A 26,318-nucleotide genomic window follows, 5' to 3' on the forward strand; every position below is an offset into this window, starting at 1 on the left:
AGAAGACTGTTTCACAACTGGCCACCCTAAAGTTCCTGTCTAACTCCTCTATGAGACTCATTTCCCATGTCTTAGAAGATGCTTCAAGAGCTGTAGGATCTGGAATAGCTGTGAGATGGCATGCCTGGATGTGACTTTGTGGAGCCTTTCAAGTCATCATCTGTCAATGCGCCTTTTGATGGATCTACTTTATTTGGGCCCAAGTTAAGGAAACCCTATCCAGGAAAGAACAAGGAGTGGAAGACCTTATCTGCCTTGGACATCCATTTTTCTACACCTCAAAGGACCTTTTCCTGGACTTAGAGTGGTAATAGGAAGGTGTGGTTCCTAGTCATAAAGCTCTTCCCAGAACTGTTATGGGGACAGATCCTCGTGTATCAGAGGGGGAAACTTCATTAATAGACAATGCTCTTGTGGCACAGGAGGCCCATAAAATCAGGGTTTTAGAGGTCCTTTTATCTGCTGTGCTCTGGATGCAGTCTGGGGGCTTATCCCCTGCATCCTCAAACCTGGACAGCCATCACCAAAAACACTTGGGTGCAGAGGATTATTTCCAAAGTTTTCTCTACAGCCCCCCAACAATCTATAAAACTTCCTAACATTCCACCCAGTCAGAGAAAAGCAACAGCCATAAAAGCTGCTGGCCAAGAGAGTCATCCAAATGGTCCCCCCTCCCCAAGATAACAAGGATTTGGAACTTACTCCTTTCCATTCCTTTCTCTGAGAAACCATATCAGCGCCCCCAAAAGGTTGTCTATCTGCTGTGCTCTGGAGGCAGTCTGGGGGCTTATCCCCTGCTTCCTCAAACCTGGACCGCCATCACCAAAAACACTTGGGTGCAGAGGATTATTTCCAAAGTTTTCCCTACAGACCCCAACAATCTACAAAACTTCTTAACATTCCACCCAGTCAGAGAAAAGCAACAGCCATAGAAATACAAAAGCTGCTGGCCAAGAGAGTCATCCAAATGGTCCCCCTTCCCCAAGATAACAAGGATTTGGAAATTACTCAAGGTTCTTTTTAGTGCCAAAGAAAACTAGCGATCTGAGACCTATCATGGATCTCGGCACTTAAACCAATATATCAAACACTCCAAGTTCTGAATAGTCATGGTTCATTCCATTCTGCCGCTTCTGTGCAAGGAAGATTGGATGTGTTCAGTAGATACCCAAAATGCATACTATCACATCAAAATAGACAGGTGATCCAGGAGTTTTCTTCACTTCCAGCTGGGAGCCAGTCAATACCAATTCAGAGTCCTGCCCTTTGGTCTCACTACAGCCCCCAGGGCATTCAAGTGAATGGCAGGGGTCACAGCTATGAGCCCACTGGGATGCCATATGTTTCCATGTCTCAATGACTGGCTCAACTCTGCTCCCACCAAGTCTCTACTAATTCAAGCCGGGGACTACTTGCTCCAGCTATGCTTACATCCGGGGATTACAGTGAACTGCGTCAAGTCTCAACTCCCTACTCAAGTCCTGGTGTTCCTTAGTGCTCATCTGAACATGGTGACCCAAATTGCAAGCCTACCTCAATCAAGAATAAATACATTAAAATCAAACATACCACATCCTCTCTCTGTCTCTTCCCCCCCACCCCCCATCCCTGCCGGCAAAGCTGGTTTTGCAACTCCTGGGATCTGAGGGAGCTTTCATAACACCACAACTCTGCTCCAACATGAATTGCAAGAATTTGCAAGGAGCATATTACCTGGTAGATCACCACAAGAGAAGTTTCTAAGGGCCGCCCTTTTATCCTTCTACCACCCATAGCCACAGTGACTATGGATGCCTCCCAACTAGGGTGGTGCGGGCATTACTTGGGAAAGACAGTCCAAGGCACTTGGTCCTAGTTGGAGTCTAATCTTCACATTAATGTCTTGGAAATGGACAGGTGGCCCAGGAGGTTTCTTCATCTGGACAGTACTTATGTGGAGTGCTGAGGCCCCCATACCCCCTGCTAATTATATATACCAACTCGGAGGTCACTACAGTAGGAAAAGGGCAGGTGGTCTTATAGCTAAGTTACAGGTAAGTAAGTAGTACATTGCGGTTCCTTTATGCTGGGCAACTATGGCCATTCGATGAGCTTATTTTCTAAGATACAACTGTTGGGTAAAAGACACGTTTGATGTTTAACTTGCAATTAATAGCTGTTCATTGAAAGATTCATTCGATGGCTAAACATAGACCCCTTCAGCAAATGTCTCAGGGAGTTATAGAACCAATTCCTTCTTCCCAGTTTGGAAAAGGTTTTTATTCAAGGATGATTTTGGTCCCAAAGAAAAACAGAATGCCTGGAGACCAGATCATTGTTTCCTTAACCAACTTGACATATTGCCCAAGTTCAAAATGGTATGACTACACAACTTGTTATCCCTTCTTGACTTAACTTTTGTAGTTGTACTAGTTTAACAAATGCTTATCATCACATCCCTATTCATCCAGACTTCAAACATATCTTAAGGTTTTGTGTGTCCTGGATCACATTATCAGTTCTTTGCCTTAATTGTTGGACTATCCACTGCACCAAGCTTATTCACAAAGTGTCCAGCTATAGTTCTAGCTCATTGCAGGCTAGAGGATTATCCACATTTTTCATAGCTAGATGACGTGCGTATCACTGCAGAGTCTTTTTCAGTGTCAGGAGCCTATCTCTTGGGTGCAAGATCTCTTGCATATCCTGGGATTCCAAGAGAGCATTCAAAAGTCTTTTTTGACTCCATTACACAGGATTGTGTTCCTGGGGTATCTGCTTAGTTCAAAGATCTTTTCTTCCACAGGAAAAAATAGATCTATATGTAGATCTGTTTCAAGGATTTTCCACTTAGATATTTTTATCTGCAAGGGAGTACCTCATGAATTTGGGTCTCATGGCATCTGTTTCTCGTAACACCCCTAGCAGGACTCCACAAGAGAAATATACAGTGGTATCTAAAGTCTCTTGTACCAACACCTATTATCTTTTCAAATTCCAGTTCTAGGATTTGTCAGAAGAGACATCACATAGTGGAGATAACAAATATGCCTTTTTTTATTCTCGCCACAACAAAACTATTCCAGGCAGGTTCAAGGCAGACTCTGCTGGCCCTGGCTTCATTTGTGGCTTTTTGGAAAGGCTTGGATTCAAGAAGTATTCTAGAAGCAGCAACTTCGTCTTCTGTACACATATTTACAAAGCACTACAAGTTTGTTTCCTTCTCTACATCTAGATCGGGCTTTGCTAGGACCATTCTCCAGGCCCTCTTGGACCCTTCTCCTTCCACCTCCCAAATGTTGTAAGCTAGGGTAATTTACCCAAGTAGCTTAGGGTACTGCAGCAGTCATCAATATTATGAACATAGCACAGCTGTGTAAGCAAATGTAACATAAAAGCAGATGTTTAAATAATCACTGCTGCAGTAGCCATTCCCCCCTTTCACCCCTCCTTAGTTTTTTTTGAGTATATTTTATTTCTAGCTATATCCTTTCAGGGCTCAGTCTCATGCTCTCAGTTGGCATGAGAGCTGTGTAGGGCTTGGCAGTCAAAACCCATCATTTAAGGCAGCTTAGCTCTAGCTGCTTAATGGTTTGGGTGCACAGAGGGTGCCTTGAAGCTTTGGAAGCTTGTGCGGCTGTTGTATGCATGTGTGCCAAAAATGAAACCAATATAGCTTAGGCTGCTGCAGCAGTGATTATTCAAACATCTGATGAAGTCTTTCATATCACCATTGCAGTATTCATAACGTATGGCATCTCCTACCAAGGATAGCCCCGTGTCCGACTAGTATACCAAAGCTTTTAATTCTTCTTTGCATCGTATGTATGCTCCCCATGTCAGCTTTGGACATAAAGGTGATGTACGGATTCTCTAAACTGAACTTCTCTGCCACCAGTCTAAACACAATAGTTGAGCATTGGCCTGAACACACACTGCTGGTTATACCAAGCTTCTTTCAGATAGGTACTGCATTGGAGTTCCTTTTCTTTTCTGTTATGTTGTATTGTGTTTTGAGAGGTCATGTTGTCCAAGAAAGGGAACTGTCAATGTGGGAGGCAGATTCCCCATAAGGATCATCACAAGTGTTTGCTTTGTCAAGGTGCTTCTCACGACCACACACAGTTCTCTGTTTATCAGGTGTTTGTGAGGAAGAGTCTTCGCCACAGTCCATCTTCACTTTCCATTAATCTTCAGAAGCAGCGTCTCAAGTTGTTGGCCCAGGATACCATGATTGAATCCACCTGCTCCGAGATACAGCTGCCTCTTAAGAAAAAGGCCAAGAAGTTGAGGTCTGATACTGCTGCTGTCTAGTCTCAGCCAGACATCTCTCAAAAGATGAATGATAACCTTTTAGACTGCCTGGTGCTGACATTAATTCCCTCTGCTTTGACCCTATCAGAGGCCCGCATAGAACCAGCTTCTCATACATCCTCCAAGGCTTTAGAAACATCTGCAGCAGACATGGAGGGGGAAACATGGCTGATCATATCTGAGGGTCCTAGTGGGATTCTCTAGATCTTAGTTGGGGGGAAGTTCCTGATTGAGTCGAGACAGAGATCTGAGCCACCAAAGCTGGTTAAAGCCGATGTTCCCCTCAAGAAGAGAGAGGCATATTTCTCCCACTTCCAAGGATTCTCAGGAGGAGTATGAATGAAACAAAATCCACGTCAGCAGAACCAGCAGCAAAAGAGTCCAATATTAAGTGTTTTATTGATATCCACTTTTCGTTCAAGAAAACTGAACTTCTTCAAACAAACATCAAAAGGTAACAAATGTGAAAAAAACTCCTTAAATACACAATTAACAACACATGGTACATTTGAATGGACCAACCAACTGGTTAAAACTCGCTGACATCAATGTGTGGGGAAAAAGCTGATCTCAAAGCTTCTTAAAGAGCTATTACATACAAAAGTCAGGTCTTTACAGATTGTGTTTTGAAATCAAACAACCAAAATGAAATAAAAAATTATCGGTTAAAATGTGTCTAAACATAAAATGTTTAAAACCAAGAAAAACGAAACATAATAAATGGAACCAATTTAATAACTTGAAATAAAAAGTAAAACATAAAAAATAGTAAGGCATGAATGCAAAATAATAAATAATAAAATTACCTCTGCATACTTCTGAGTTTCAAAATGCAAGCTAAACTTAAACTGTCATTAAGACCTGGAGGTCTGTATGAACAGAGTTTCAGCTGCCAAATCACTTCTAGGCGCTCTAATAATAGTTGAAAAGGACCCCCCCTGATGTCAAAGGGAACCTGTCCTAACACCCTAAAAGTAAAACTGTGCTGAGGGTGGTCATTGATATGTTTCGCCAAAGCGTTTTCACACTTGTTTTTCCTAATACAATATAAATGCTCATAGATTCTTTCATTAAAACCTCTGTCAGTCTTGCCCACATAAAACACTGGGCAAGACTGGCGGCAAGCTAAATAAACAACTGATCAAGATTTACAGTTGAATCTACCAACAGTGGAAAAAGAAGACCCAGCAATCTTAAATCTCGAACCAGTGGCAATGTGCCTGCACATGTTGCAACTCTCACATTTGAAAGTGCCCTCTACTCTGACACGAGTGTCCTTTTTTGTTTCTAATATCCGTTTGAGGTTATCACCCCTCCTGTATATAAAACTAGGCAAAGTACCAAACCTGGCTTGTAAGGCATCGTCACAACAGAAAATACTCCAGTTCCTAACAAACACCTCCTTGATTAAGTGAATCTTAGCACTATAATTAGTGATGAAAGAAATAGAAGTGTCTACTTTCTTGTTGTCTACAAGGACTTCAGGCATAACTGGAGGTGAATGTTCTAGTGGACAACTTGTGAACAAACTGCTTTGTAAAATAGGTTTATAAACACCCCCATACCTTTTATTCTGGACCTCAGTAACCAGGTCATGAATAAACTTGTCTGGGTAACCTCTGTGTAGAAACAATCCCTTAATAAACTCACATTCTTCTAAAAAGGGTTCATCGTCTGTTACCATTCGAGCAGCGCACACAAGTTGCCCCTTGACTACCCCTCTTTTTTGGTGCCCAGGGTAGGCACTGGTAAAGTGCAACATGGTGTTAGAATAGGAACTCTTACGAAATATTTTGGCCTTAAAGCTACCAGCAGAAATGTCTTTGTATAAGTCTACATCCAGATAAGAAATTCTAGAATCAGACTCTACAAATGTAAAATTCAAAAAAGACGTGCTGGAAATGAGATTGTCCATGAAAGTCCCCACATCATTAGTTGAACCTTCTGTCAGTATAAAGATGTCGTCCAAAAATCTGGTATAAAAATCGATTTTGAACTGACCGTTACGATTACCAAAGACATATCTGTGTTCCCATTCAGCCATTACGATGTTGGCAAAACTGGCCCCTACTGGTGAGCCCATGGCTACACCAGTCTTCTGTAAATATATCTCTCCCCCAAATGTTAAAATGTTGAACTTCAAGATGACATCTAATGATGATTTTTATGCATTTTATGTTTTAGGATCTTACTTATGTTGTATATATGGTTAGGTATTTTTCTGTTTAGTTTTTATAGTGTTTATTTATTTCAGTGTTCGTATTATGTATTTGATGTTTTTATTTATCTGATGTATCTTTAAATATGGATGCATTATTATGTATCTTATTTGATTGGATGTTTTGAATTTTGGCTTGAGTATTTATAGACCTCTTATTTCTTTTGTTTGAAAGGTCTGATGAAGCAAGTTTGTGAAAGCGCTAACCTCGTTTAAATAAATTTGTTTATTATTTTTAGTCTTTGCATCTCAGTTATTTTGATATTCGTTATAGTGTATGTTGCCTTGGTCGTTCCTTCAACTAGTGGAACTCTTTGGATTTTCTACTTATTTTATATAGAACTCTGTTTAAAAGCATGGCAAAAGTTATTGTAGTGAAGCAGCATATAACAGTGGTAGAAGTAGTCATTTATGTTTGTATGAGGTTATTATGGACATAATTTTCAGCCTTTGGGGAAGGAAGTTGAAAAATAGCATTGTTTGTAATGTCCCACATTTTATTTTTCAGAGTCACACTTCATTGGTGTTGGTTCAGCCTGATGCTGCAACTGGGGTCACTGATTACAAAGGTAAGGATTTGATGTGATGATTTTATTACAAATCCTTCTAGCTTACTGGTAGCAGATATAGTTAGTCCAAGGCAAGATGCATTTGACTCTGAATTGCATATCCAAATATCTAATATTGAGAGTCCTCTATAATGGGTACATGATTGCCTCTAAAGGTGCTGTGGTCAGGGGCAGGTGTAATATCAAATGGTAGACTAGAAAGCTATTCCCTTTGTCCACCATTTCTTACTCACAGCTTGCAGTTTGGCTTTGGATCCTGATGTTCATCATGGAAAATCTCCTTTGTTTGATACTTAAAAGCCATTACAGTGTGTAGATACCATAGCACAATTCAACCCCTCCCGTGCTTATACTTTCTGGGCTAGCAGAAAGTGAAAAGTTGCAGTAAGTTCCAGCATTTCAACCAAGTCACTCTCACAAGAAGAGGAGGTTTGGGCCTACCTAGATTTATAAGATGCAAGTGTTTAAGATTACCAGCATGGTGTTTGGCAGTAGTGTCCCTCACTAAATCCCTAACCACCAAGAGACTTTCAGAAGGCATGGAATATGGAGGGCCAACATTGGGCACACTATTTTAGAGCAAGATCTCCCTTGATTAGAGTGTGATCAAGCTTACCCTCAGTAGGTGCACCCTTGGCATCAATCTTGTGTGACAGCCCCAGTTGTCAGTGCCGTGTCTCCCATGGTTAAGTAGATAAAGTTTATGTAATACTAGTCTATACTTGGGGATTGATCCTTCAAGACCCTTTGCAAATTCTAAATAATTAATTTGGGACTGAGGACTATTCACCCCAGGCATCCACTGGATTTAGTAGACAATGTAATGGAGGTTGAGAAGGGTCGGTCAGGGCCAGTAATTCAAGCCGTAGACAACAGACAGCTGTTGACAGTTGTTTGGAACTTTTTCCTTTAAGCACAGAATTGTATTCTTAGGGGAACAATGCAGATAATTAAAGCTGTAATCTGTTAATTACTGATTGATTTTCTCAACCTTCATTTGCCTACTGTGCGACTCTGAGTAAGTCACTTAACCAATCAGTGCTCTACCCTGGTTAAATACAAATGAGTAAACAAATATGGACTTGTCAGTGCCTGTCCCCAAGCAGGCCCATACCATCTCCCAACTGCCTTTGGCACGCATGAACTTGTGCATTGGTGCCCATTATCTATCTGAGGACTACCATTTGACTGTTATATGCTTGACCCAATGCCCTTTGGGCCCGCCCATCTCCCCAAAGGTGGGACTAGTAGAGGTTCATACGTATCCTCTGTGTCTTGGAAAGGAAACATGGAGGGCTTAGAAGCCTCATCTGAGAAATGTATAAGGAAAATCAGGCCTATTCATCCTATAGACCTCCTCCTGGGTGACCCCTCCTTTCTTTGGAGAAATCCTCTAGATAATAAAGCCCATATGGACTGGCCTGTGACTATACCACCTCCTTCCCAGAACTGTGAAAGAAAAGGAGGAGGAGAAGCATTGCATAATCCTACCTATGGAGCCCTTTCTGCAACCTAGAAGCATCTGATGGCACACACTGTCTCAACTTAAGGCAGATGCCATCTACATGCCCCAGAAGACTGGTCTAAGATTTCCTTTAAGCATCCTGAAGTTTAGTCCTCTATGATCTCTTCGGACCAACTTAGATTAAAGAGACATTACTTGAGCATCTTACCACCTGATAAGTAACACAAAGCTTTTGTCAGGGTGGGAATAGAAAGAGGGTGTTCTCACCTGCCACACTAAAATATCCCTAGCAAGACATCTCAGTTACTGAATGCTTGGTCTTTAAATCGCACCTAGGGTGTTTACCATATGACTAGGTTCAGTTTTTACCTCTGCAAGGCTTTGGGGAGGGGGGGTACACAGTTATCCCTCCCTAGATGATTGTGTGATACAGTTGCAATCTCTGGAAACTGTGCACTTGGTTTTACAGAAAATTGCAGTACATTCACAACATGAGAACTTGTCTGAATTATCAGAAATTAAACTGCATCTTCTCTCGCACTGAGACTTTCCTATAAGCCATTCTTAATACAGAGGCCAATTTTGTTTTCCTCCTGCAAAACAAGGGCAAAGATGATGATGATATTGATATTATTTTACCACATGTCTGAAATAAGGCATTTGACAGCAAGAACCCTTTCTGAAACTCTTGGGGTATATGTCCAAGACCATCTTCATTGTACTCTTTGCCAGACTACACATGAAAAAATTACAGTGGGCTTTACACAGTCTTTGGAGTCAGAGTTCTTAGGCAATGGAATACACTCATGTGATGGTGTTCAATCTCGCCGTTTGTTCTTACACATGGGTTCGGAGCCGATCCTCGGCTCCGTGTCGGCCGCTTGCAAGCTCTGCATCGAGAAGAAGCTCGAGACAACCTAATACCCACAATCCCCCTCTGCCTTTACCTCAGATCTAGTTTGCCGCTGCTGCGTTTGCATCACTGGGATCGAGCTCGAGCAACTTCAGATAAGAAATAACTTTTATTATTGTTATTTTTGAGAAAAAAATTATTCTAAAAGTACTATTTGGTGACATAGTGTATGTGTGTGTGGTAAGGTAGAAATACTCGGTACCGTTAAGTTTAATTAACTTGTTAGAGTTTTTCGGGGCCTTCCACCCCTTACTCGATTTTGACAACCGGACTGACTTATATATCGGATTCAACATATTTACTGGATTTGTCTCTCTACTGGACTTGACCTTTTTCTCTTACCTGTTTCTTCTTCAAGATGTCTGAGAAAATTAAATCAGGTTTTAAACGTTGCCAGTGTGGCCAAAAAATGTCAGTTACTGACAACCATAGTTCCTGTGTCTACTGCCTTGGCCCTCTCCACTTACAAGAGGACTGTTCAATTTGTCACTCTTTTAGTGGGAGGGTCATGACAGATAGGCGCAGGAAACTCATGGACAGGGGCTATTAAAACCTTCCTTTCTGGAGGCTCTGGATGCTTCAGACCAGGCATCCAAATCCTCGAAGGAATCGAAGGCGGAGCCCAAGTCATCGGCTCCGAGCTCTTGAGTAAAGTTAGATCACGGTTCCACAGACTTGGGGCCGAGTGTTCAACTGTTGTCAGTTCGAGCCTCGAGTCTTGGAACCGGTGATGGAGCTCCCTCCTCGACACTATTGAGGTCGGCTCCGTCTTCGGTTCCTTCGACCCGTTCTTCTTCTAAGCTCTCCGATGTCGATGTGGATCGTGTGGTGCAGAAGTTATTGGAGCATTCGGCCCTATCCAAACTTATTTCGGTTTCCACCTAGTTGGTGTCGAAACTTGAAGGCCTCCCATTGTCTCCATCCATTCCTCCTCCGAGACCTGTCCAGTCTTTGGAGCCGGAAGAGGTTGATCTACTGATTGTGGAGCCCTCGGGTCCAGAACCGTCCTTTTCTCAGTCTGTTCCTCTCACCTCGACTCCGTCGGATCCGGTACCGGAGTCTCGGAGCCGACGATCTGTCCTTGGTTCCGGGGCCGAGTCGAACCGGCGTTTCGGTTCCGACTCTTCCCTCGGGCCTCGGCGCTGATCGATTCGGCTCTGTCCTCGGGTCGATGCCTTGGTGCCTGTCTCGGGATTCTTCCCATTTCTTGAACCGGAGATTCTTCGACTCGGGACCCGGGGGCCTTCGATCTCATGAGGAAGGTGTTGTCTACCCAGACAACCACATCGGTAGAAGCAACCTCTCCTCCCCATAAAGGGCCGTTATCCTCCTCTGCACCCACGGCTACATCCAAGCGTCGAGCACCGGTGTCTCAGCCACCCCTGGAGGGTGCCCCCTCTTCCTCGGAGGCTTCTTCGGATGCTCCACGAAGAAGTCCCTAGGAAAAGATTCTGTAAGAGGAGACACTTAGATTCTCCACAAGAATCTTTGACATCCGATACTGACTTAGATGAGTCAGAAGGGTCGCCTAAGTGACCTTCAGAAGATGTCCCGTTTTCTGACATATTGGAGATCCTGAAACAGAGAGGTGACTGGCAGTCCCTTCCCCCTTCTGAGGATGAGTCAGTCTTGCTGAAGGCATTTGGTGCTCGCCCTTCCTCCTCCTGGGTCACTCTGCCCTTGATGAATTAATGGAACTTATTGCTCGAAGGGCGTGGGAGGCTCCTGACACAGTGGAACCAGTCCCTAGGAAGCCTAATAAGTATATCACTGCACCCCAGGACAAGACTTACTTGACAAAAGGAGTTCCAGTGGACGCTATGGTGGTGGCAGCGCCACGAAAAGGAGATGTCGGAATCTTCCTCATCTGTCCATCCGCCTAATAAAGATTCTAGGACTATGGACAGGTATGGGAAGCGCATTTTTAGTTCAGCGGCTTTTTCCATGCGATCCCTGAACTATTTGACCCACTTTACACGACTACAGAGGGATCTAGTCAGAGAGTTGGGAGATAGCCTCCAGGGTGCTACAGATGCTGCTGTCTCAGAGAAAGTGACAGCGCAACTTAATACCCTTACATCCATTGTGAACTCGTCCATGAGGCTGATCTCTTACGCAGCCGAAAGTTCGAGTAGGGCAGCACCTTCAGCGGTTGCTCTTCAGACAATCCTGGATGCGCTTATGTTCATTTGCGGAAGCCTTCAAGTCTTCCTTTACTAACGCCCCATTTGACGGTGCCACTCTTTTTGGCCCCAAAGTAAAGGAGACCCTTACCCGGTGTGAGCAGGAGGGAAAGACTCTGTCTGCTGTCGAGTCCGTTTTCCACCCCATCCAGACCGTACCCCAAAGGGCAACGTGGTGGGAAAATGTGGTTTCAAAACCCCAAGGATCTTTCCCAGGCACACAGGGTGATGCCCTTCTAGAGGCAGAGGAGGGGCAGAGGTGGAAGACGCCGCCCTGGCGGCAGAGGGGTCCGCAGAATCAAGGTGACAGGGATACACTCCCTGGTAAACCTTTCCAGCACTCCTGAGAGGAGGCCCGACTGCCCTGCTCTGGAGGCAGTCGGACGTCGCTTAGCTTTATACCCTCAGGCCTGGCAAAACATAACTACAGACAAGTGGGTAAAAGCGTGGTTACCAGAGGTTACAATATACCATTTCTATCCTATCCCATTCCAAAGAAAAGACTCCCAGATGTGCCCCCATCTGAGAGCCAGCAGCTATAGAAATTTCAAAGCTGCTAGAAAAAGAGTCATCCAACCAGTCCCAGCTGACCAAAGAGGATTGAACTTACTCAAGGTCCTTTTAGTTCCAAAGAAAACAGGGGACTGGAGGCCCATTCTGGACCTAAGCGACCTCAATACCTTCGTCAAGAAAGAAAAGTTCGAATGGTCACGCTTCAATCGATCCTTCCATTCTTACAAAGGACGACTGGATGTGCTCAATAGATCTGAAGGATGCATACTACCACATCAAAATGGCCAGGGCATCCAGAGATCATTTATGCCACGGCTGGGTGCCAGTCACTTTCAGTTTCGAGTCCTGCCCTTTGGTCTGACCTCAGCCCCCAGGGTCTTCACCAAATGCATGGCAGTGGTAGCGTCTCACTTGAGACGCCTAGGATTCCAGGTGTTTCCGTATCTGGACGACTGGCTCCTTTCTGCCACCACCCAGCGTCAACTAGTACAGGCCAGAGACTACACTCTTCAACTGTGTATTCACCTCGGAATTTCCGTAAACTTCGGAAATTCCTTACTACAGCCATCACAGCGTATCTTATTCATAGGAGCGGAATTAGATACACATCAGTTAATTCTAAGACTTCCTCCAGAAAGGATACTTTCACTTCAGACTCACACGCTTTTCTTCTTTTGTCCAGGAAATCCCCAGCAAAACTGGTACTGAAGGTTTTGGGACTCATGTCAGCTTCTCTTATTGCAATACCCTTGGGAAGACTACACATGAGAGTCCTACAATGGCTACTGTTTGCACAATGGTCGTTCCAACAACTACCTCTGACACACGAGATTCTTATAACGAACACATGCAAATCACACCTAGACTGGTGGCTTCAGACTTGCAACCTTTCCAAGGGGAGACCATTTGTGCTACCCACGACAGCTACGGTGACCACGGACGCTTCCCTGATAGGGTGGGGGGGGCATCTTTCAGGGACAGACAGTCCAAGGCGAATGGACCAATTCAGAGTACAATCTGCACATCAATGTTCTAGAGTTGAGGGCAGTGTTTCTAGCGTTGCAACACTTTGCTCCCCTTCTTCCTCTGGGAACTATTGCAGTTCAGACGGACAACATGTCTGTAGTCTGGTACATAAACAAGCAAGGGGGAACCAAGTCCTATCAGCTATGCAGAGAGGCCATGAGAATCTGGCAATGGGCGGAGTCCACGGTCGCTTTCTGATAGCAACGCACATCCCGGGTCATCCAATGTCATAGCCGACAGGCTGAGCAGAGCAATACTGTTACCGCACGAGTGGTCCCTAAAACAGTCAGTTGAAAAGATTTTTCATGATCTGTGCTTTTCCGGAGGCCCCCCTTTTTGGGATGCTTTTAAAGGGGACCAGGAAAAATCCAAAAAATTCCTTTTCGGAAAAAATTTAAAGGGGCGTCGGAGCCCAAGTCATCGGCTCCGAGCTCTTGAGTAAAGTTAGATCACCGGTTCCACAGACTTGGGGCCGAGTGTTCAACTGTTGTCAGTTCCCGAGCCTCGAGTCTTGGAACCGGTCATGGAGCTCCCTCCTCGACACTATTGAGGTCGGCTCCGTCTTGGTTCCTTCGACCGATTCTTCTTCAAGCTCTCCGATGTCGATGTGGATCGTGTGGTGCAGAAGTTATTGGAGCATTCGGCCCTATCCAAACTTATTTCGGTTTCCACCCAGTTGGTGTCGAAACTTGAAGGCCTCCCATTGTCTCCATCCATTCCTCCTCCGAGACCTGTCCAGTCTTTGGAGCCGGAAGAGGTTGATCTACTGATTGTGGAGCCCTCGGGTCCAGAACCGTCCTTTTCTCAGTCTGTTCCTCTCACCTCGACTCCGTGGATCCGTACCGAGTCTCGAGCCGACGATCTGTCCTTGGTTCCGGGGCCGAGAGTCGAACCGGCGTTTGTTCCGACTCTTCCCCTCGGGCCTCGGCGGATCGATTCGGCTCTGTCCTCGGGTCGATGCCGGTGCCTGTCTCGGGATTCTTCCCATTTCTTCGAACCGGGAGATTCTTGACTCGGGACCCGGGGCCTTCGATCTCATGAGGAAGGTGTTGTCTACCCAGACAACCACATCGGTAGAAGCAACCTCTCCTCCCCATAAAGGGCCGTTATCCTCCTCTGCACCCACGGCTACATCCAAGCGTCGAAGCACCGGTGTCTCAGCCACCCTGGAGGGTGCCCCCTCTTCCTCGGAGGCTTCTTGGATGCTCCCCGAAGAAGTCCCTAGGAAAAGATTGTGTAAGAGGAGACACTTAGATTCTCCACAAGAATCTTTGACATCCGATACTGACTTAGATGAGTCAGAAGGGTCCCCTAAGTCACCTTCAGAAGATGTCTCTTTTTCTGACATATTGGAGATCCTGAAACAGAGAGGTGACTGGCAGTCCCTCCCCCCTTCTGAGGATGAGTCAGTCTTGCTGAAGGCATTTGGTGCTCGCCCTTCCTCCTCCTGGGTCACTCTGCCCTTCGATGAATTAATGGAACTTATTGCTCGAAGGCGAGGCTCCTGACACAGTGGAACCAGTCCCTAGGAAGCCTAATAAGTATATCACTGCACCCCAGGACAAGACTTACTTGACAAAAGGAGTTCCAGTGGACGCTATGGTGGTGGCAGCGGCCACGAAAAAGGAGATGTCGGAATCTTCCTCATCTGTCCATCCCCCTAATAAAGATTCTAGGACTATGGACAGGTATGGGAAGCGCATTTTTAGTTCAGCGGCTTTTTCCATGCGATCCCTGAACTATTTGACCCACTTTACACGACTACAGAGAGATCTAGTCAGAGAGTTGGGAGATAGCCTCCAGGGTGCTACAGATGCTGCTGTCTCAGAGAAAGTGACAGCGCAACTTAATACCCTTACATCCATTGTGAACTCGTCCATGAGGCTGATCTCTTACGCAGCCGAAGTTCGAGTAGGGCAGCAGCTTCAGCGATTGCTCTTCGCAGACAATCCTGGATGCGCTTATGTTCATTTGCGGAAGCCTTCAAGTCTTCCTTTACTAACGCCCCATTTGACGGTGCCACTCTTTTTGGCCCCAAAGTAAAGGAGACCCTTACCCGGTGTGAGCAGGAGGGAAAGACTCTGTCTGCTGTCGGAGTCCGTTTTCCACCCCATCCAGACCATACCCCAAAGGGCAACGTGGTGGAAAAATGTGGTTTCGAAACCCCAAGGATCTTTCCCAGGCACACAGGGTGATGCCTTCTAGAGGCAGAGGAGGGGCAGAGGTGGAAGACGCGCCCTGGCGCAGAGGGGTCCGCAGAATCAAGGTGACAGGGATACACTCCTGGTAAACCTTTCCAGCACTCCTGAGAGGAGGCCTGACTGTCCTGCTCTGGAGGCAGTCGGTCGCAGCTTTATACCCTCAGGCCTGGCAAAACATAACTACAGACAAGTGGGTAAAAAGCGTGGTTACCAGAGGTTACAATATACCATTTCTATCCTATCCCATTCCAAAGAAAAGACTCCCAGATGTGCCCCATCTGTAGAGCCAGCAGCTATAGAAATTTCAAAGCTGCTAGAAAAGAGAGTCATCCAACCAGTCCCAGCGGACCAGAGAGGATTCGGAACTTACTCAAGGTTCTTTTTAGTTCCAAAGAAAACAGGGGACTGGAGGCCCATTCTGGACCTAAGCGACCTCAATACCTTCGTCAAGAAAGAAAAGTTCCGAATGGTCACGCTTCAATCGATCCTTCCATTCTTACAGAAGGACGACTGGATGTGCTCAATAGATCTGAAGGATGCATACTACCACATCAAAATGGCCAGGGCATCCAGAGATCATTTGCGCTTACGGCTGGGTGCCAGTCACTTTCAGTTTCGAGTCCTGCCCTTTGGTCTGACCTCAGCCCCAGGGTCTTCACCAAATGCATGGCAGTGGTAGCGGCACACTTGAGACGCCGAGGATTCCAGGTGTTTCCGTGTCTGGACGACTGGCTCCTTTCTGCCACCACCCAGCGTCAACTAGTACAGGCCAGAGACTACACTCTTCAACTGTGTATTCACCTCGGAATTTCCGTAAACTTCGAAAAATCCTTACTACAGCCATCACAGCGTATCTTATTCATAGGAGCGGAATTAGATACACATCAGTTAATTCTAAGACTTCCTCCAGAAAGGATACTTTCACTTCAGACTCACATACGTCTTCTTCTTTTGTCCAGGAAATCCCCAGCAAAACTGGTACTGAAGGTTTTGGGACTCATGTCAGCTTCTCTTATTGCAATACCCTTGGGAAGACTACACATGAGAGTCCTACAATGGCTACTGTTTGCACAATGGTCGTTCCAACAACTACCTCTGACACACGAGATTCTTATAATGAACACATGCAAATCACACCTAGACTGGTGGCTTCAGACTTGCAACCTTTCCAAGGGGAGACCATTTGTGCTACCCACGCCGACAGCTACGGTGACCACGGACGCTTCCCTGATAGGGTGGGGGGGCATCTTTCAGGGACAGACAGTCCAAGGCGAATGGACCAATTTAGAGTACAATCTGCACATCAATGTTCTAGAGTTGAGGGCAGTGTTTCTAGCGTTGCAACACTTTGCTCCTCTTCTTCCTCTGGGAACTATTGCAGTTCAGATGGACAACATGTCTGTAGTCTGGTACATAAACAAGCAAGGGGGAACCAAGTCCTATCAGCTATGCAGAGAGGCCATGAGAATCTGGCAATGGGCGGAGTCCACGGTCGCTTTCTGATAGCAACGCACATCCCGGGTCATCCAACGTCATAGCCGACAGGCTGAGCAGAGCAATACTGTTACCGCATCGAGTGGTCCCTAAAACAGTCAGTTGCGAAAAGATTTTTCGCCGCGTGGGGCCAGCCTTCCTGCGATCTGTTTGCGTCTCCAATGAACGCCAAATGCAGGAGCTACTTTGCCCTATTACCCTCCAGGGAAGTCCCCAGGGACGCACTGATTCACGATTGGCCCCGGGTCTCCTGTACGCATTTCCTCCTTTCCCCCTGATCTCAAAGTTTCTCCAGAAAGCCAACAACCTACACAGGACAATAATCCTCATTGCCCCATTCTGGTCTCGTCAAATTTGGTTCCCCTTCCTCATGACACACTGCATTCGGGGACCCTGGATCCTGGACCCAGAGCCAGATCTATTGACTCACTCGTCAGGGGCTCCCCACCCCTCGCTCTTGTCCCTCCATCTAGCAGCTTGGCTGCTCCAATTCCCAACTTAGCCAGGTCTGATCTTCTTTCGCCTGCAGTTCAAAATATATTAGTGGCTTCTCATAAAGCTTCCACTACTAAAACATATACTAGTAAATGGAAGCGCTTTGTATTCTGGGCGAATACACAGCAAGTAGACCCTGTTATAACTCCTTTAAATAAAATATTATAGTTTTTAACAGAATTGTTCCATCAGGGTGCTTCTCCTGCCACATTAAGAGTTCAATTGGCTGCCATTTCTAATTTCCATGTGGAAGAATGTGGGGCTCCTGTTATGGCCCACAGACTTTGTAAAGCCTTTTTAAAAGGGTCTTTTCATATTAGACCACCAATTAGATCTCCTACGTCACCTTGGAGTCTAAACTTATTATTATCTAAGTTGATGCTGCCCCCCTTTGAACCAGCCTCCTCTTGCCCATTAAAAATTTTTGTCGTGGAAGACTCTCTTTTTGGTAGCCATTACATCCGCTAGGCGAGTATCTGAACTTCAAGCTCTCCATTAAACACCCTTATTTGATCTTTCACTCTGACAGAGTTTCTCTTCGCACTAATTCATCCTTCCTTCCTAAAGTTTGTTCTATTAACAATATTAATCAGTCCATTGAATTACCCACTTTCTTCAAGAATCACTCCAATAAAATGGAGTATATGTTGCACAAATTAGATGTCCACAGACAACTAAGGTTTTACTTGGATAGAACAAAAGATCACAGGAAATCTGATCAACTTTTTGTAGCCTTTGCTGATAACAGAAAAGGAGTAACGGTTACTAAAAGAACTCTTTCTAAGTGGTTAACTGATTGTATCATCTATGTCTATGATTCTACAGATCAAACTCTTTTGCACAAACCCAAAGGACATTCCACAAGGTCAGTGTCTACATCCCTGGCTCATGCAGCTCGCCTACCACTAGATGCTATTTGTGCGGCTGCTACTTGGTCTAAACCACATACATTCATTTCTCATTATAAGGTAGGCAAGGTTTCTAGGGACAGGGCAACCTTTGGTTCCACTGTGCTCAAGAACGTCCTTCCGTGAGTTCCTCAGGAACAAGGAGCTAGGGACGCTACCCATGTGTAAGAACAAACGGCGAGATTGAACACTATCACATATAGAAGTTATGTCCTTACCATAACGTTCCATGTGGAGTGTTCATCTCGCCTTTGTTCTTACATTCCCACCCTCCCACCCTTAGGAAGAACGTTCAGTTTGGTGCCTGGTCTGGGGCATTCTGCTTCTGCATTGCAGTTGTTGTATATATAGTTGACATGTATACATATATATATATATGTATATATATAGACTCTTAGTTTCTGTGCATATGTGATATTGGCATGAGTGTTTCTCTCTCTGACTGCTGGTTTGCTTGCAAACTAGATCTGAGGTAAAGGCAGAGGGGGATTGTGGGTATTAGGTTGTCTCTAGCTTCTTCTCGATGCAGAGCTTGCAAGCGGCCGACACGGAGCCGAGGATCGGCTCCGAACCCATGTGTAAGAACAAAGGCGAGATGAACACTCCACATGGAACGTTATGGTAAGGACATAACTTCTATTTCTGTTGATTCCACCTTTGGTAAAGGATTTGCAGTGCTGGCACAACGTGATCGTCATTGTGACGATAGGAGGTACTGGCAGCCATGCCAGTAGAAGCAGGGCAGTGTATGTATGTCTTGTGCCAGCACAACTAGCTGAAAATTTGTAAATGATTGTCATTTGTATATCAAACTGATTTGCACAGATGATTGTGCTGAAAATTTGTGAGGTTTGCTTGTGTTAAAATGTATCAACAGAGCACCCTGCTGGATTGAAAAGAAATGTACATGTGTTACTGTAGCCGAAATAAATGTGTGTGTTTTAATAGAGGATACTGGAACAACAGAGGATAACCAGCTAGCTAGCTTTAAGAAAAATAAGGGAAATGTAAATGAGCTGTTAAACCTTTAAAATGGCACTCCACCGTGCTGAATAGGACCAGAGATGGTGAGTCTGGAAGAAGCCTTTGTTTATTAGCTAAGTAAAAAGAGGGGAAGCCCAGGCATTGCTATAATCATTTAGATGTGTATTGTAGCTGTCTGTGCTAAATTCCTGTCTCAGCTTCAAAGGGGGGGGGGGCACTGTGAGAACCTAGAGTTAGGTGACCAGATAAGGTCATTCTGCAAGCCATCTTGGATATTATATTTTACAGGGAGTAATCTTAGTATTGAGTAGTCTGTTTGGGTAACCTGACTAGTAAGACCACTCGTATATTTCATTGTGCCTTGCTCTATCAAGTGAGTTATTAGGGAATAATAATTATCCTAGATTCAGCCAGGACTATATTGAAGCCTAGTTTAGAGATCATTTTTCTTTATTCGTACGAGTCTGTCCATCAGTGTTATTGTCAATATTTCCTATGAATTGAAGTCTGTGGTTTACTGTAAATGTATATTTAGTATTCTCTTGTTCTTTTATTAATTATTATTAAATATATTTAAACTTTTCATTGTAGCTGGTCTTTTTTATTAAACATTTAAGCTTTGAGAGTATTTGCACATATTTATTTGGTGATAACTGTAGCCACTCCTGAAAGACTTGCTGTTTGGTCAACATTACCATTTGTATTAATATTAACTTCACTCAGCATAATTGGATACTCTTTTAAGAGCCTTATAGTAACTGACTGGTGGCAATGGAAAACTTATAGTCTGGGCAAAGTTGGTAGAGCAGGTAATTTGTGCCAGCCGTTCCCAGGTGTGTGTGTGTGTGTGTGTGTGTGTGTGTGTGTGTGTGTGTGTGTGTGTGTGTGTGTGTGTGTGTGTGTGTGTGTGTGCGCGAAAATCAAATCTCAGTATGTATGTGTCAGCTACTTGGGGCAGAGACCTGAAGCACTGGTTTCACAGTGCAAGTGGGTAGCCTTATTGCCAACCTGGGGAGAGGCAGATACACACCCAGACCCTGGGCTGTGTGTGTGCGCCCTGTGTGCTTTTAAGGGAAATTGTGCTTGATGCAGAGAGGTCTGCATCTGGAAATACTGAGTGCATCCATTTGTATTCCAAGTGCACGTCCCTCTCCAGTGTCAGTGGTGGGGATTCAGGCTCCCAAAAAAAATGTATCTGCTTTTACTGTATTTGTGTTTCTTCCTACTTTATTTTGCGTTTGCGTCATCTTAAAAGTACTCAATTGTATTTATTACTGCTTGGTGTAACTCATTCTAAGCCTTTTAGTTTAAGCACTTGGGCTTCAGACCAGTTGTTTTACATTAAGAAGGTTTGTGGTCTGCACTGTAGTGGCAGAACAGGTAGCTTACATCCTTCTAAGTTGGGAACTGCTGATTGAGGGCTCAGTGTTTGTTATTCTAAAAGTGTATTAATTCTGGTTTAAGCACTTGGGCTTCAGGCCAGTTATTTTACATTAAGAGGGTTCGTGGTCTGCACTCTTGTGGGAGGAGAGGCTAGACTCTGCCCTTCTGAGCTGGGAATTTCTGGTTAAAGGCTTATAGTGCCTGCATATTTGAACTGCTTCTTACTGAAATTGGTACACCTTGTTTGCTGTAGCATAGACTAGATCCAGGCCTGCTGAATCTAGCTTTGTTTGTATAACTTGAGCACTAATCCAGGCATTCTTTAAAGTATTCATTTGTATTTATTACTGCTTGGTAGTAACTTGATTAAAGTGTAGCTATCATTCTAAGTCTTTTGGATTAAGCACTTGGGCTTCAGACCAGTTGTTTTACATTAGGAAGGTTTGTGGCCTGCACTGTGGTGGCAGGACAGGTAGCTTACATCCTTCTAAGTTGGGAACTGCTGATTGAGGGCTCAGTGTCTGTTATTCTAAAAGTGTATTAGTTCTGGTTTAAGCACTTGGGCTTCAGGCCAGTTATTTTACATTAAGAAGGTTCGTGGTCTGCACTGTTGTGGGAGGAGAGGCTGGACTCTGCCCTTCTGAGCTGGGAATTTCTGGTTAAAGGCTTATAGTGCCTGCATATTTTAACTGTTTCTTACTGAAATTGGTACACCTTGTTTGCTGTAGCATAGACTAGATCCAGGCCTGCTGAATCTAGCTTTGTTTGTATGCTTGTTGTTTGTTTGCTTGTTATTTCCCTGAAACGCTAATTCCACCTAAAACACGGCTTTTCAGCGCTTCTGTGGATCCCTAGTGATATCTGCATTGCTTACTGTGCTTATTTCCTTGTTTCACTTGAAAGAAAGTTACTGTTTGTCATTTTTGCATTTAAGTTACCTGTAACACATTGCATTTAAGTTACCTGGCACTTGCTCACTTAAGCAATTATATAAGTCAGCACTAAAAAATTAAAAGCACTACACCCTCACAAACTCCCCTTGAGTACCTTGTTCCCCATTGGCCCTTTTTTCAATTATAAAGGAATTCCCAATACTATTCTAGCATGTCCAAAGGTCAGTTGTCAATCTCCTCTCCTGTCCAGCTGGTGAATCTGGGAATCTTGAGGCAATGTTACAACTGCCTCATGTACACAGACAACCCTCTCCTCCTTCCAACAAATTCCAACACATGTGAGAGATGCAACCATATAGCCAAACTGGAGGCTAAGCTCTCTCAACTCAGTACTGGTGTAACCAGTCAGGAGGAGAAGGAAACCACACTCACTACAATTCCAGTCTCACATAGACCTACCACGACAGCAAACCAAACACATAAACACACAAAAACATACTCGGAGGCTCTAAATAAAAATCTGCCTAAGCAGCAGAGACCTCCAAAGCAGACACTCAAGCAACCGCTACCCCAAAACAAAACACGTGCAACACATAGCTCACAAAGCCAGTGTGCCGAACAGTCACAGCCCTTAAGGCTAAACAACACACCTGATACACTTGTAATAGGTGACTCTATTGTCAGGCACACTGACGTCCCGTTCACCAGGCTGAACAAGGAGAAGGTCACGGTGAGCTGCCTGTCGGGTGCTAGGATCCACCACATAACACAAGCACTCAGGTCACTCCAAGGCAAGTACAAATATGACTCAGTCATTGTCCATGCTGGTGTGAATGACCTGAGACGTACCTCCCTGGACTACATGAAAAGAGACATAGAGGAGCTCTCTGAGCATGTAGCCCAGGCCAGTATGACCCTGACCCTGAGTAGCATCTTACCCTCACCAAGAATGATGCCACAATATGAAGACAAGATGATCAATTTCAACAATTGGCTTAAGTATTGGTGTCATTCAAATGGGATCCAATGCCTGTCAGCCTGGGATGACGTGCTCGAGAAGCCACGATGCTTCGCTAGGGATGGCTTGCACCTGTCACCCATGGGCTTTCGGATATTGGCAAAGGCTGTTGCTACCCCCATAGTGCCTTTTTTAGGCAAGGCTCATAAGACAAACCCACCTCCATAGGTATCACAAGGGATAAGAAACTAAGAGTAATGCTACTCAACGCCAGAAGTCTAAACCTCAAGATGCACATACTCGAAACTCTCCTTAGCATGGAGAACATCGATATCTGTGCAGTAACAGAAACCTGATTCAAGGCTCCCGAGAGCACCCCAGCACTACCAGGTTATACCTCATACCATGCTTTTCGGCCCCAAAACCTGGAACGAACCACAAAAGGAGGGGGAGTGTCAATATTCGTCAAAGATACCCACACCTCCAGGTTGGTGGCACAGCACGAAGCATCAGAGACTATCCATCTGCAACTAACAGTGGGTAAAACTGCCTTCCAGTTTATAGCCTGCTACAGACCACCCTCCCAAACCCAGGAACCCCACTGGGCCTTCCTGAGAACACTGGAAAATATGAAGGTCTCTCCAAACACCATTATAACTACCCAAACATAGACTGGGAGCATTACTCTAGCTCCAACACCCTAGCCCAAAGGTTCCTAGAATTTATAAACTCAAATGCTATGAAACAACTTGTTACCACTCCCACAAGAGGGGAAAACATACTGGACCTGATCATCACCAACATGGGGACTGTATGCTCCAGACTAGAAGTGTATCCCTCTCTGGTAAGATCAGACCATAAACTAATCACACTGGATATTCACATCCCGACCCCACCCCCTGCCCAGAAAGCCACAGTGAAAAACTTCTCTAAAGCAAATTTCACACTCCTCAAAACCGAGGTGGAATCCTTCAAAGCCCCGGGCCTGTGGAAAATACGGCCCAGACTGCAGAATCCTTTATAAATGCATTCTATGAACACCTTCATGAATGCATGGATCATGCAATCCCAAATAAAACCAAGACCCAATCCTCCAAAGGCAGGCGTCCTGTCTGGTGGACCCCAGCCATAAACAAACTATACAATAGAAGGAGGAAGCTACTGCATGATAGAGCAAAATCCCAAAAAGGGAAGGCATCTCTGATCAGTATTAGCAAAAAACTACGGGCACTCATAAAATCGTCTAAGGCCAGCTTCGAGAGAAAAATTGCACAGGACACTAAGGATAATCACAAGGCTTTCTTTAGTTATGTTAGGAACCTGGGTGGGAATTCCCAGATATGCTCAGAATTAGTCCAAAATGACAAAAAATACACCGAACCCACAGACATTGCCAACATCCTAGCTGACAGGTTCAGCGCAAACTCCCACCAAAAGGGCAAATATCTATCCCAGCAGAGGGCTTGCCCCCCTGACATCTCAGATGCTCAGGTAAGAGCCGCCTTCTCCAAAGCAAAAAAAAACACAGCATCAATGGGACCAGACGGTGTCCCGGGGTGCGTCCTACATGAACTCCAAGAAGAGCTAAACCCAAACATAAAACTACTGTTCAATCTCAGCCTTACTACAGGATATGTACCCAAAGAGTGGGGTACAGCAATAGTGGTCCCTCTCCACAAAGGTGGTGCCTCAACGGATCCTGGAAACTATCGCCCCATAAGCCTGACTAGCTTGGTCTGCAAAGCTATGGAAAGGATCATCATGGACCTCATAAATAAAGATATTGGGGACCTACAGACACTGGATCCTACCCAGTTCGGCTTTAAGGGCAGATCCTGCCTCTTAAACCTGGTCGATTTCTTTGAAACAGTCACCAAGGCCATTGACGAGGGGAAGGTGGTTCACACAGCCTACCTGGACCTCGCAAAAGCCTTCGATGCAATACCCCAGTCGGGCATTATAGATAAGCTCACCAGCTTAAATATAAATCCCTATGTCACTAGATGGGTTGCAAACTAGCTCAAGGACAGAACCCACATGGTTAGAATTGCTGGAGCCATGTCAGACTCCAAACCAGTTACAAGTGGCGTCCCACAAGGCTCAGTCCTGGGACCTCTCCTGTTCGGTATATATTTCTTGGAGGTACCCAACATGGAAGGACTGTGGCTGACCAAGTTCGCAGATGACTGCAAACTGGGCGCCATAATCGACTCTCCAGCTGACACTAGCATCCTCCAAAAGGGCCTCATAGAAACAGACAACTGGTGCCAGAACCATGGCCTCAAGCTAAACGCCAAAAAGTATATAGTCATCCCCTTTGGCAAAAACAAAGTGCCCACAAATTACCACATAGGTGATAATCCATTAAGTACAGAAGAAGTAATTAGGGACCTGGGGACCCAAGTTGATAGCAATCTCTTATTTGACAACCACGTGGCCAAAGTGGTTAGAAAAACATTTTATATAGCCCACCTAATCATGAAGGGATTCACATCTAGATCAGGGGAGGTCATCATGCCTCTTTACTCATCCCTCATTAGGCCCATAATTGAGTACAATGCCCCTTTTGGGATGTAGCTTACCAGACACCTGCAGCAACTGGAAAGACCCCAAAAGTACCTCACCAAGAGGATCAAAGGGCTCAAACAGATGCCATATGCTGCCCGGTTAAAGAAACTCCAGCTCTACTCAGTGGCATACCGCCTGCTCAGAGGCAATCTGTGCCTGACGTATAAAGCCATGTCCAACCCGTAATTAATGGACATGCTGCACCTCAGAAAATCCAAATCCCATCGAGCTACGCGCTCGAGAGACTTGAACTTCAGCACTGAAATAATTAGGACATGCTGGAGGGACAGATTCATAACCCAGAGGCTCCCTTCACTCTGGAATAAAATCCCAGTCCGGGTTAGGCAGAGTCCCTCATTGACTCTCTTCAAGAGGAATCTTGATGAGTGGATGGAAAATCGTAGGTTTACCCCGGGTGTCACTTCTGTGTCACTGTTAGACAGAGGCACAGTATACTAACCTCGAAAAAGGGCATAGCACAATTAATTTAAAATGGGTGGCGAAAGCCAAACACACTCTGGCTATACTTATAAATGCCCTAGGGCAGATAGCCTAGTATGAACCTATTAGTGAAACGTGGGTTCATCACAGTCATCACTCAGATGTTGATAGCAGGTACTTTAGATTATGCTTGGGAGCAGATCTTCAGGACCTGAAAATTCCATGGCATCAGCCCTTGTATCCGCAGAAGCACCACATCAACCTTTAAGTGACATTGGCCATTCACCTTAGCTGTACTAGCTTAGATGTAATACCAGGGGCTCAGTAGAATGTCAGACAACACAAGAGTGCTGTGGTACTTAAACAAGAAAAAATCTACTGTGTCTGCAGACTATAGTGATTATTTAGTAACAACATTTTCAGATGAGTCATCTTCATGTAGTTTTCTTGGATACACCACTAATATTTAAGTTTCTACCAATCAAGCCTCACAAGTGCAGGTATTACTCTTGGGCCCATCTTAACTTTGTATATTAAAATCAAAAGGCATTCTACAAAAGATGGTTATGACGTAATGTTGGTGTAACTTTGTTAAAATAGTGTCAGTTTTCAAGTTCACTAAGAACTTAAAGTTCAGTGCTACATGAAAGTCCATCATAAAGATCACTGTTACGTTATGAATCAAAATGTGGGATTATTCCAAATGCTGCAGATGGGTGTCCAAATATGTAGCCCACCTTCCAGAGCTTTTGAAAGTTCACACACTATGGGATATATATCAGTAGGCTGAACAGTATAAATAGGAAAGGCATC

At 44.8% G+C, this 26,318-nt stretch overlaps 1 protein-coding gene across 1 annotated transcript in view; it reads left to right on the forward strand.

Annotated features, from left to right (window-relative positions):
* The window catches only part of LOC122787760 (breast cancer type 1 susceptibility protein homolog), a gene marked incomplete in the record, with an annotated part of 959,769 nt that overhangs the window by 911,174 nt on the left and 22,277 nt on the right, over positions 1-26,318 (forward strand). The window contains 1 exon segment of the mRNA XM_044054657.1: positions 7,020-7,080. Coding sequence (XP_043910592.1) covers positions 7,020-7,080 — 61 coding nt within the window.

Source organism: Protopterus annectens, chromosome 13.part0 (assembly GCF_019279795.1).
Source record: "Protopterus annectens isolate FY-2018-M chromosome 13.part0, PAN1.0, whole genome shotgun sequence".
NCBI classification, from domain to species: Eukaryota; Metazoa; Chordata; order Ceratodontiformes; family Protopteridae; genus Protopterus; species Protopterus annectens.